Here is a 12,259-nt window from a genome sequence, read left to right as displayed (position 1 = left end):
TGTATCATAAGTGTTGTAAGGTGATGATCGAGTTTAGCTAATGAACAACTTTCTCGAAGTTCGACTGTTCGAGAATGTTCCCTCGACCTCGACAACTTCAAGAACTCACTGGCGTATCATAATTGTTGTAAGGTATATTGGTGATATAGTAGTCAAGAGAACTTGTATATATTTTGTTATCTCTTTTAAGTCACATTGTCTACAACTCACCGTGTGTGTTCCTCTCCGCGCTGACGCTGCGAAGTCTTTGATCCACGTCGGAATCCTGAAGGTCCAGCGACTGGCCACGAGTACGTGAACGTCCCAGTCTAAGGATATTAAGCTGTTTTAATTGCTTCATTACATTTTAACTCTGAAACGCTATTGCTAACACATCACACTCCAGGTGCAGTAACATCATCATCATAATTCCACTTGTAGCACGTCTATTTGGACCCATTGACCGGTCTGCTTAAAACCATGTTCATCTGTTACTATGGCAACTGCCGCTGCCAGGAATAGCAGAACTCCTGAGGATAGAGGTTTGGGATTTGTGGTGCCGTGTAAGGAGTATGTTCTTACTCTCTCTACGCTTGGTAAGTGTGTTGACGAGTGTAGTTTTTTATTCATAATATGTTCGAGAGATGCCGCTGTTCACCATTAGTGAAAATTTTCTTTTTATGCCTTACGGCAATCATGGGGGAAGATGGTGGGGACTATTATATGTGTATGTACCACCACGGCAACATGTGAATACAGTTACAAAATTGATTCAGTTTTTACCATGAAATAAATATTTTACCTTCTCTTTATGGTGCCAAAGAAGTCTCTCCTACGTTTCCTGGGCGCTGGTTCTGGTGGACTGTTCTCTTGGTTGTTCACGTAGTCGCCTTGCTGCAATAGAACGCATTTCATCAGTACTCACAATTAGATCTAATAGATTTAAAACAAAAAAACACTTTCGACAATAAAAGTGTAAAGAGAGAATTTTAAAAAGTACTACTTTATAAGAATCTAATTAATTTAAAGTACTGTCAGAAATATTATAAAGTATTATGTATAGTACTCGGCACTTGATTTGGTACATCGGCCAAGAGAGTAATATTTACGGATAAATCGGTTAGGTTCGTTTTGTAGAGCGTTGTCTTTATCGCACAGTGCTCCGATATCTCAGTAAGTATAATTAAAACTCTTTATACTAGAGTCTTTATAAAAGATTAAATAAACTTTTGTAATCAATTGAAATTGTTATAAAATTTCTCTGTTTGTTTTTATTGATTTTAAGAATTCCATAAAACATATTTCATAATTATTCTATAAAAATATTGGATTTACCATATATTAATTAATATCTATATAATCTTTCCAAAAATCAAAAACTGTATTTCTTCTTCTCTACCTTGAAAACATAGAAATTACGTAGAAATAGATATTACAACTTTTATAGAAAATATTTAATTAATGTAGGAAGCTAAAGAAAATAAAAACACCTATTAACGCGGTATGCAAAATCAGTTTTATATATCGGATATTCAAAATTTACTAACACTGTTCATTATAAATAGCGTGCACTTGTAGAAGAAATGTAATTCAAAAGTAAATCTGTTATGAAATATGACTTTTATAATTGTTTTTGTAATTGAATAAGAAAACGAATATTTTGGATAACTCTGTTCATTGTGAACGATGTTATAATAAAATCCCTAAATTGTATTTTTTAAATAATTATATTTATTTAACAACGATATTATTGACCACAAATTCAAAAATAAGGGCGCGTTTGGAATCTTCGTAACTTTATGTCGGAGTAAGAGTAATAAGGAAGATATAAATTCTATTAAATTGGGTTCTTTAGGCATTATCCTCATGACGTATACAAGTGTTTTTTTTTTTATTTAAGCAACTTGTAATCCTGTAAATGGCTGAGGTCTTATATTTTGTTTACATATATTATCTTTTTTTACATTTTTCCCTAACACTAATTATTAATTCTATATTATTTACCGTTATAAATGTACACAACAATTGCAAGTCCTCACTTTAAATGATCATTTGTACAAAATAATATGTAAAAATAATTAATACAGAATCTATATAGCGGTAATAAGTGCTTTTATCTTAGTAATAAATAGTTTGTAAAATTTATTTTAATTTAGGTATATCTTGTACAGGCAAAAGGTGAAAAATGAAGGCACGAAATATCAAACAGCAAAACAACGATTAGCGTTATTGAGTGAGAAGCGAAAAATCAAGCTGGAACTCAACCTTCGTGTCGATGGTGTCTCCGTTGGCTTTGGCTCCGTTTTCCTTGATCCTGACGCTTTTCCCGGGCGACTGGCTAGGACTGGGCGTGTCGGTTTTCCGCACAACACCAGCGACCAACTTTTCCGGCTTATCCTCCTGACCCGAAGGTATAGACGCTTCTCTTTCAACTTCGATGAATTTCCCCGAGTCGGTTAGTTCCACCTTTTTCGGGCATTTTTTGTTAGTACACAACACTCGGGATTTTGGAAGTTATTTTGACTTTCCTTTCTATCCTCTTCGAACTCATGGCAGCTTTTTTTTATTTATATGAATAAAAAGCAAGCCTTCGTAAAATGTTTTAAAAAGTTATATTTATGTCAATGTACTAAACGAGTACAGCGATGCAAGTTTAATGATAAATAAATAATGTTGTATGTGAATTGTATGGATGCGTTCAAAATAACTCCCAAAAATATTTTTCACACACAAAAAAAAAATATCACTAAATTTAGTTATAACAGGTAACATGGATTCATGCATGACTATGCATGTTTTATACAACAACAGTATTTACAAGTTTCGACAGATGAAAGATTATCTGTTGCAAAAAAAAAGTTTGACAGATGACAATGACGTTTTACGGCAATGTCAATTAGTTCGATTTCAGCTTGAATGTCTTCGCTAATAGACGCAGCGATGGTATATTATTTTTAACGGAACGTTCATGCGATTCTCACCTTTATCGACTTCATCGGCTCCTGCGATGTTTTCGTTCGAACCAAACGCATGCGTCGGGTAAAGGGCAGGCAGGATGGAACAAAACCAGATTGGATGTGAATTCACTATTTCTACGTAGCGTATTAGTATAATGGTGTAATTGGTTTCAATTTTGTATGGAGCTTCGTGTAGGATATAAAACATATTATCCATAAGTACAATTTTGTATGACAATATTACAACAACTATTAATATATATGACCTAATACCATACAAGATTATTTCTCCGTCTACGTGTTTTTCTGGCGAATAAAAACAAGAAACTACTCACGGTAAATTATTTAAAACCGGTTTTAAATGGAACCATGGTTAGCAAAATAAAAATACATAGGTTAAGGTTACATTTTCCAACCAAAATATTTAGTTGTTGTTTTTGAAAAAATATTAAAAAAATGATATTGTGCATTATTTACCATTACTATTTTTTTAATTTATGCAAATATTGGTTTGAACGTGGTAAAACCCAATATTCGGTGTAAAACGATTGCTTGAGCTGACATTTAAAGTTCAATTTATTTTATTTGATCATTAATTAACCCTACAATGTAGATACATACAACTCCATACAAAACTATTTTTATCTGTAAAGTTTTAAAGAGGGACAGCACAAATGTCGGTAAAAGTAAGAGAGACAGATATATTGTTGTAGTTTACCCGTTGGACGGAGTGTATGATGAGCGTGGACTTGTTGGCTGCATTGGTGGGACTCAACTCCAACTCCCTCAGAGCTGATTCTGTCAGAGGTTTGTTATCTTGACCTGAAATGAGGGAATGTGAAATCAATAGGGGAATCCCAGATGTTCGCATAATGATGTCTCGAAGGCCATGACAATGGTGCCGAATAAAATGTATGTCAGATGTTATTGTATGGAGAATAGATGTACGAGGTATTTATATGAGTAATTAGTTATAGAGGTAAAAGCTTTACACGGGCGAATGTATAGTTTTATTTGCTATCAATGAATGTATGGTGCACTCTATCCAAAAATAAATGGTTTCTGAATTTATAACGTCCGTAATATAGATAATACAGTAAAAGCGTTTTTAAAATTGATTATTGTTTATTATCAGACATTGTTCTGCCTGAAGTTATTGGCCTATGGCATTCAATTAAAATTTAAATTAATATAACATATTTCAGAGTGATCATTTTATACAGGGTAAAGCTTCAAAGTTTTATTAATGATATTAGTTCAACTCACCATTCTGTTGAAAGATTGTTTTGGTGGTGGTAGTCAGTTGTCCTTGAGGTGACAGGGTACGTAGACTTTCCTTGATTTTCAGCGGCTTTGAACCCAAATCTGGGATGTCAGCGCCTTCTATGAACAGGAACTGAAAACGGTGATAATTTTAATAGTTGTCTAATTTATTGTTCAAGTGTCGAACGGTATTCACAATTAAGATACTAAGCCTTATTACTTAACATTCAAAAAGACCTCTAGTTTACCGTAGCATACAGGACGTAAGACCTTTTACATATCTTAAAGGACCGCCTGGGACTGGGCATTCAGCTTCTTTCTAAGATCATAATAACGTCGTCTGTCTACCTAGTGGGTGGTAAGCATACGCTGCCGGTTCGTGATCTTTACTCAATAATTTTACGGCCATATATTCTACGCGCTGTATATACTACTAAAACAGAACAGCTCTATATAATCTTCGGGATTGGGTGGTATCCTTACCTCCACAGTAAGGGTGCCGCTGATATCATGCTCCTCCATAGGTCTGGTCTGCAGAGCGATCTGCTGTCGCTGTGACGGCGCCGCCAGCAGTTCGTCGATGCCCACCAAACCAAGACCTAAGAACCTGGACGGGACGATTTAGTTTCTGATTTGAGGTACTTTTAAAAAAATGAAAAACTGTTGACTATTACTACAATCATAAAAATATTTTTTCTCCTGATTGGATGATTCTTGTGATATCATATAATGGATATTCGTAGAAATAAAATAATTAAATCATTGTAAGTAATATAAACCGTGCCGACTTCGTTATGTCGAAGGTGAAGAAGTAATTACTTTATTTATTTTATTAATATTTTTATAAGAAACTTTAATTATTTTTTACTTTTTTTATTAGTATTTTTTTAACTGTAAAGCTTTATTTTAAAAATATCATGTATTTTATTTTTATTATACTCTAGGATGGTATTTTTAGTTTTAATAGACGTCAGGTGTTTAACAGATAGAGGAATCAGATGTTTTAGTCATCGTTTCCAAAGATAGACGACTTATGCAAGGCATAGGTCTCCCCTAAGCATATCCATGGGAGATATACCATAATCGCCACACTTGGCAAGATGGGTTGGCGATCGCAGTGTGGTATTATGGTACGCAGAGGATGCTGCCGCCATTCTTTTGAAAACTTGTTTGTGTGCTGTAGCAATTCCATATAATTAATACACAAAGTGTAATTTACAATCGCAAGTCTCAGTCCTTCGGCGTCTTTGGTATATCTTTGAAAATTTCAAATGACGATGTTATAATATAAACAAAAATAGTTCATACTAATCGCACTTTAAAATCATACTGTTTATCATAAAATCTTAAATTAACTCTAATGAATTATCACAGAAGATTATTTTTTTAATTAAAAAATAGTTGTAAGTAAAATCCCACAATAATTTTAGGAATATTTAAATGTTTAAGTGCAGTTTACGAATGAATTGCTCAACTTCTGTATAAAGGGCTTTTATTCACAAAAACCAAACTGAGTCTGTAGTAAGCTTTACCAAGATCACGGTGTTTTTGGAATTATAATAGCTTCATTTTAAGTTAAACAAGCTAAGACTGTTTGAGACGATGATGACATGGATGTTCGCTATGAATGTTCTAAATTGGATACTAATAATATATAAATAAATGTGAATTTTCATTATACATTTTACATTTTTTAGAATTATATTAGATACTTAGGTCAGCGATGAACAAACCTGTGCTGCGATGTGGCACCACCTGGCGATGGCGGACCCGTGCGATCATACACCTCGAACAGAAGCTCTGCTGTTTGTGGAGACAGGTCACTGGAACACATCGGTTATTTGAAATACTTATAGATGTCGAAGTCTGGGCAACCAGCCTTGATTTATTACTGTATTCTTAAATTAATTGCCTCTAACGTGTGTATGTCATATAGATAGTAAGCAAATAAGAACTAAATATATAAATTGTCAAACGAATGATTAAAATAATAAACGTAAAACTGAAGAACTTGTAGGGGGAAAGCGAAGAAAGTAAGCTGATGTATGGAAGAAAAGTATGAAAAAGAATGAAAGAAATTAAAGAAAAGAATGAACGACATTGAGAACGACTAAGGATGAGTATGGAAATTAATTAGAATTATGTGAATAATTATAATGTTTGAATAAGAGGCTCCAAAAACGGAGCCTTAAAAAACGTTTTTCTCCTACACTTTTCTGCAATCACCTCTTTTATACTTTCTAATGAAAGTCAAAGTAATAATTATGTTACTTTTTATATAACTTCTTCTTATTATTTTCAGCCAACACGACCATTACAAGGCATAGGTCTCATCCAAAGATCGCCACAATAACTGGTCTAGCGTTGCCCGCATCATGAGGTCCGAGTCATGAGGAAACCACTATGATGAGAAGCATTAGTTGAATGTAAAAAGGTAAACTTACAAAAGGAAGTGTTCTTCCCATTGTGGCGAGGTGGTATCCTTTTTGAAGGCCGTCTGGTTCTTCTGCGGAGGTTCGTCCATCTCCACCACGCAGTACGGCGCGACGCATCCAGATTTGCCTGTGATGATATACATGTATATATACAGGATGATTTGTTATGGTTGTAAAAGCTTTATACAGGCGAACGTAGAGTTTATTTGCTGTCAATTAATGTCTCCTATCTCCATCCAAGGGTTATCTGGTAGTTGCTTCGAGCGACAAGACCGCCTCTTGTACTTCTATATCAATTATTGTTTTTTTGTTTATTCTTTTTGGTGTACAAAAAGTGTAAATAAATACCACTTGTCCAAAAACTTAAATAAACTTTCGACTAAATATGCGACAAGTAGTTTTGACAGTCCTCCCTTAATATTAACCTGACTCTGCTAATGAATTCTGAAGATATTGAAACAACAAAAAAAAAACAATTATCCCCCTCCTATTATATACATATGTACTACTGTGATAAAAAAGTAAGGTGAAATTGTCTTTTAAAACTTCCGAGCATTACAAAGGCAGGTACTTTTTTCCCTGGGTTGGCAGGACTATGTATAACATTTGCCAAGCGTCTGTTTGTCAATAGTTGGAATAAGTTGGAATATCATTTGGCTCAGTCCAAACCATTTTGAAGTATGCTTTATGTTTCAAACGTGTCAAGTCTCGATTGGTGTTAATATTGCTCTTTTTTTTTTTTGGAAAAAACTTGTCTTATAATTGATCCGCAACCACTGTATTCACCTGATTTAACTTCGTACGACTTTTGGCTAGTCAGCGAACTTAAAAGGCCAATGCGGGAGGTCATTTTGACAGGATTGTGTAGATAAAAACCGAATCGTAGTAGGTCTTGAAGGCTATGTTGAAAAATATCATTTTGACTGTTAAGGAGACTGAAAAAGTGTGATGAAACTGCATTTTATTACATGGCGATTACTATGAGCGAGTTGATATTTATTTGAAAAAAAAATGTCATAAACAAATTCACCGTAATTTTTATCACAGTATTATATATGTAATGAAAAATCGTTTTAAATAAAATTACATATTTAAAAACATTGAGAACCTGGAAGTGAACACACCATTCCCAAGGCGTGCTATGAATTCGTTTTCAGTGCTCTAGGCCAGCGTAATGTCAGGCAAGCCATATACTTGTTAGGCTGGTCTGTAGTGTTAAATTTCAAAGAATCGATTAAAGTTACTGTGATATGGATATAATATAGAATTACCTCCCAAGTCCTTGGCTGCAACCACCTTTACTAGTAGTCTCTTGTCTCCCAGAAGTCTGACGGGTCCAACGCTAGTGTTTGGTGTGGAGGTATACATATGTCTGTCTTGTTGTAACTGTGAATGTTAAAATTTATAACATTACGATCATTGGTTGCAAAAGTCGTCCAGGTGGACTCCCAAGGGCCTGAAGACGCGGATATATGTTGGCGTGAAATAAAAATGGGGTTTACATTTCGTAGGCGGGTACTTACAATAATTTATCTGCTTTCGATAACAAAAAACTAAAATGTAAACTTGACAACACCTTTTAATGTTGGTAGATAATATTACAAGAAGCTCAGCTACTGTTACTTGGGATGATAGATCAAAGATCCACATTTTAACGGATTTTGGTAGTTTGGTAGAAATGTTGCTGCAGGGTGTCAACTGGCCAGCTAAAAAGTCTGGGAACTTTTAGTTTAGATGAACAATAGTCTAACTGTTTATGAGTATTGTATTCTTCATTAATTGATGAAATTGAAGTAATTAGTTATGATTTTTGTAGGTATCAGTATACGTAAAAGTAACCCGATTTCAGCTAAGCGTTACGGGGATTATACTGTGTATGTAAGAGCTAACATTGTTAGTAGCTAACATTGTGGAATTATGCCAGTGTCCTGAATTAAGGCACAGATCTTCCTTAAAGTTCACCATGATGACCATTTTACGCTGCTCGCAACCAGCGACATCTCGCGACCTAGACTCTGTCGTCGGTCTATTTATCTGGAGGTCCACGCCGTATGTAATGTAATATTTCCATATTATTTATTATAGAATAAGTGACACCGGTGAATTAACTAATGCAATTAACTTCTCGGAAATCAACCTTCATCAATAAAAATTATAGTTTTATCCCATTTTGATATCTAAACTCTTTTGTTTAGTATAGATGACTCAATCGTTGTATTATTAACAAAAAAAGAAAACTAAATTTGAAAACTTCCGGAAATTTTTGGGTTAGTTTTTCTTTAGTATTATTTTAGCATAGTTATTCTAAAAAAATTACATAAAAACTAACAGTTTAGTAAATGTTCGAGCTATTCAAAATGCATAGAATCGCTTTCAATATACCGGAAGTCTTGCAAGTAGATCTGGCTCAAGTAGGATTCGTGCTAAGACAGCTTCAGTGGCTTTAAGATTGTTTAGTAGAGAACATGGTTGGGCAAGCGCAGTAAGACCCACTAGATGGACAGAGAACAGAGGATGCTGAATATAGGTCCCTTCCAACCAGTACCATAAGAAATCTATGCAGAGGTCTACGTCCAGTAGTGGACTTCCTTTGGCTGTAAGGACTATGATGTTTTTCTTTATTACCATAGCGTCGTAGTGAAGGGGCAGCCGTGGCGTAGGCTCCGCCACGTGTCTTCGCAGACGAGGGCATGTCGGATAGGGCGCCAGGTTGAACAGCAGGTGTGTGCTTCTCAGTGCATTAACAACTATGTCACTGGAACACAGTGATAAAAACTTTATGTTAATATTATAAATATTATTGGTATTTTGCAAATAAAAATAGTAAATTATAATAAGGTTTAAATATTACTTTAACAGTTGTCTCCCGCAAAGCCCCCAATATAAAAGACTTAACCGATCATCCTTTACATAAAAGTATAATTAAAAATCGTTTGTATCTATGGTTTGTCGTTGACTTTACATCTCTTTATTTTGTTACAAAACATTCATGGATTAACTATATCATTAAAGCCTTAGTAATAGATGTTTTTGTACAGGTTGGTTAATTTAACCATTTGTAACTCATGAATACAGGATAATTCGATTGACTTACACGAATGGCATATAAAGGAAAAACAACATTCGTTGAAAACGGTGTACAGTGGCAAATTTACTAAAAAATTAATTATGTCAACAATGAGCAGTGGCATTCCTGTATAATAAATTCAAGAAGTGTGAGTTAGATTGTATCCTGGAAATCGAATCCACGACCTACGTTCGTAAGTCTTAGTCCTATACCGCTGGACTGCAAATGCTCGAATATAGCTTCATCATCTCTAAAAAAATCAATTTACGAATTGAAGATATCATACATTAAATTATGATATACCATACATTCACCCCTTAACACTTATTTACAATCATCCTGTTTTTCAAAAATGTTTATTAGTTAATTAATGTATACGATCTTGGGATTAATGTAAAATAATATTAACTTTCGCGTTTGGACCTTATTTTAAGAGACTTCGACTGTTAGAAGTGTCGAGGGCTGGAATTGAAGGCATACATGGATACATACCTGACGATCTGCTGAAGGTTACTCTCCGTTGCGTTGGGTCGCAACGGACCGACCGGAGCCAGCGCCACCTTCACGTCAGGCCAGCCGTCGCATTTCAACTCGCCGGTCAGTTTATCCGTGACACACACGACATTAAGACGTGCCCGGAATCTGTAAACAAGACCACCTTTTTACTTATCTTTAATCACGATAAGACCAGGTTTCAAGAATTATCATGATTTTAGCCATGGACGTCCACTTCTTTTTTTTTCGTACCCCTATTTATGGTGGGACAGGGAGTTTATTTGCAATTTAATTTTTCACATGATTTTTTATTTTCTCTTTCGGTCTATTATCTATCTTTCATGCTACATTTCTACTTTCTAACCCTTTTGCTCTTTTCATCTATCGTTCTTTCCTCTTTTCTTATTACATTTTTCATTTTACATTTTTACTTATTTTCTATAATACATTATATATCACATTTGAGTTTTAATTTATCACATTTCTTATTGTATATATGGATTTTTATTTTTTTGTATAACGTTTTTAACTATTTTCTTGCAACAAGCGAGGAATTCTTTCCTAGTTTCTTTTTCGCCTATCAGGGAGGCTATTGTCTCCTCCCTGATTTCAACGCCAGACCGGCACTCGAAGCCGTGCCGGAGTCCCCCGAATGCGGGACACCGGGCCACAAGGTGGATCACGGTCTGGTCCACGCCCGGTTCACATAAGCACGAGGGATCCTCCTTGAGCTTGAACCTGTGGAGGCCATGGACGTCCACAGTTGGTCCTGGGCTTACCACAAAGTTTTCACCCGAGATTTGGTTAGAAGCTACCTGCATCCCGTATATTCCTACAACCTAAAAAGGTCGGTTGAAGATATGGGGTATGTCCACCTTACGTGGTTACCAATTCAGAACCTAAAAGCCCCAGCGGCAATATCTTTTTAGCACTATGTGGTCTGCCCACTACCAATTCAAATTGCAGTACTACTTCAATTGCGTGGGTAAGATATATTCAATTAGCCTCTAAATTCTACTTTGTGATATAGCGCTAAAACAACCCCAATATGATAGGGCTAAACGAATTGATCAAGCTGTAGCTTGAAACTCTCGTAACGAAATGTTTATCCGTTGAAAAATCTAAGAGAGGTTCCTTATTCTAAATGAAATAAGACTCTTTTGTGAACTAAACCACAGGAATGATTCTTGCCGAAGTTATTTATAAATCTTAAAGTGTCCAGTGGACAGTGTCGTGGCGCATAAGTTAGTCTTGTTGTACTTTATGCATTACTTGAAGTTTGTCGTCTGTGAACAACATGATTATTGTCTCTTTGCTTGAAGCGTGACGTCGTATGGGACTCGCATGTTAGGAATAGGGTGATAAATTATGAAGGCTCAAGTGTATCAGCTACACAAGCCAACATATCTTGAAGACTATAGAAATGCTTGACGTGTTTAGGATTTTTGGTCCAAATACCTGCAGATTTTGAACAGTGTTGTTCTTTATCATTAATAAAAAGATAAGTTGTAATAGCATTCACAAATGTTCTCGTGTTGGGAATAGAACCTACTACCTATGTTCGTAAAAGCAGGATAGTCTTGCTAAGGACCATGCTTTTGGATCCGTATAAGATTCCCTTTCATTTGGGAGAAGGATGAAGTCGTTTACGTTAGAGATTTATACGTGACGACATATATACGTGTAGACGTATATACGTTAGAGAGGTGCCAGGATCTTCTACATTAGGTACTAATGTTGCTCAGTAATGTAACGTACACCCCGAGAAAGCTATATCTTCAACGACATCTTCGACTTGCGGCTTTAGTGAAAAATGAGGGCTCTTTCCCTCTAAACCGATGTTATGTCAATTCCACACCCAGCATGGAAATCAGCCACTGTTATACCTATTCTATTTCTCTTACCCTGATAGAAAATTTTTATACTTCGAATGTAAAAGAATTTTAAAGAAATTACCTGTTTACATTGACGCGGTAGTGCGACACTTCTACTTTCTCTCCTCGCTGACTGAACGCCTTCAGCTGAAACGCTGGCGTCGCCTCGCAATCGCAGGTTATGGTCTG

At 35.4% G+C, this 12,259-nt stretch overlaps 1 protein-coding gene across 7 annotated transcripts in view; it reads right to left on the bottom strand.

Moving 5' to 3' along the window:
- Nucleotides 1–12,259, bottom strand: part of LOC137924833 (uncharacterized) — an 89,944-nt gene that overhangs the window by 10,831 nt on the left and 66,854 nt on the right. For 4 of the 7 annotated variants that reach the window (XR_011107613.1, XR_011107614.1, XM_068768205.1 and 1 more), the window contains exons 4-16: nucleotides 12,153–12,256; nucleotides 10,194–10,343; nucleotides 9,260–9,389; nucleotides 7,906–8,020; nucleotides 6,644–6,761; nucleotides 5,933–6,022; nucleotides 4,683–4,806; nucleotides 4,203–4,332; nucleotides 3,655–3,758; nucleotides 2,961–2,981; nucleotides 2,245–2,445; nucleotides 782–873; nucleotides 211–308 (exon numbers count right to left, since the gene is read on the bottom strand). Coding sequence is in view for 5 of the 7 variants with exons in the window: in XM_068768205.1 (XP_068624306.1) it covers nucleotides 211–308; nucleotides 782–873; nucleotides 2,245–2,445; nucleotides 2,961–2,981; nucleotides 3,655–3,758; nucleotides 4,203–4,332; nucleotides 4,683–4,806; nucleotides 5,933–6,022; nucleotides 6,644–6,761; nucleotides 7,906–8,020; nucleotides 9,260–9,389; nucleotides 10,194–10,343; nucleotides 12,153–12,256 (1,477 nt within the window). In the remaining 2 variants the exon portion in view is untranslated. The remainder of the gene's footprint in view (nucleotides 1–210; nucleotides 309–781; nucleotides 874–2,244; nucleotides 2,446–2,960; nucleotides 2,982–3,654; nucleotides 3,759–4,202; nucleotides 4,333–4,682; nucleotides 4,807–5,932; nucleotides 6,023–6,643; nucleotides 6,762–7,905; nucleotides 8,021–9,259; nucleotides 9,390–10,193; nucleotides 10,344–12,152; nucleotides 12,257–12,259) is intronic. The other 3 variants (XM_068768209.1, XM_068768208.1, XM_068768210.1) reach the window with 3 other exon arrangements.

This window comes from Battus philenor, unplaced genomic scaffold, assembly GCF_028537555.1.
Source record: "Battus philenor isolate CCGP_79_NKW_IND1 unplaced genomic scaffold, ilBatPhil1.0.hap1 SCAF_25, whole genome shotgun sequence".
Taxonomy (NCBI): domain Eukaryota; kingdom Metazoa; phylum Arthropoda; class Insecta; order Lepidoptera; family Papilionidae; genus Battus; species Battus philenor.
Note: the sequence above shows the minus strand (reverse complement) of the source record. Positions and strands in the feature narration are given on the sequence as shown.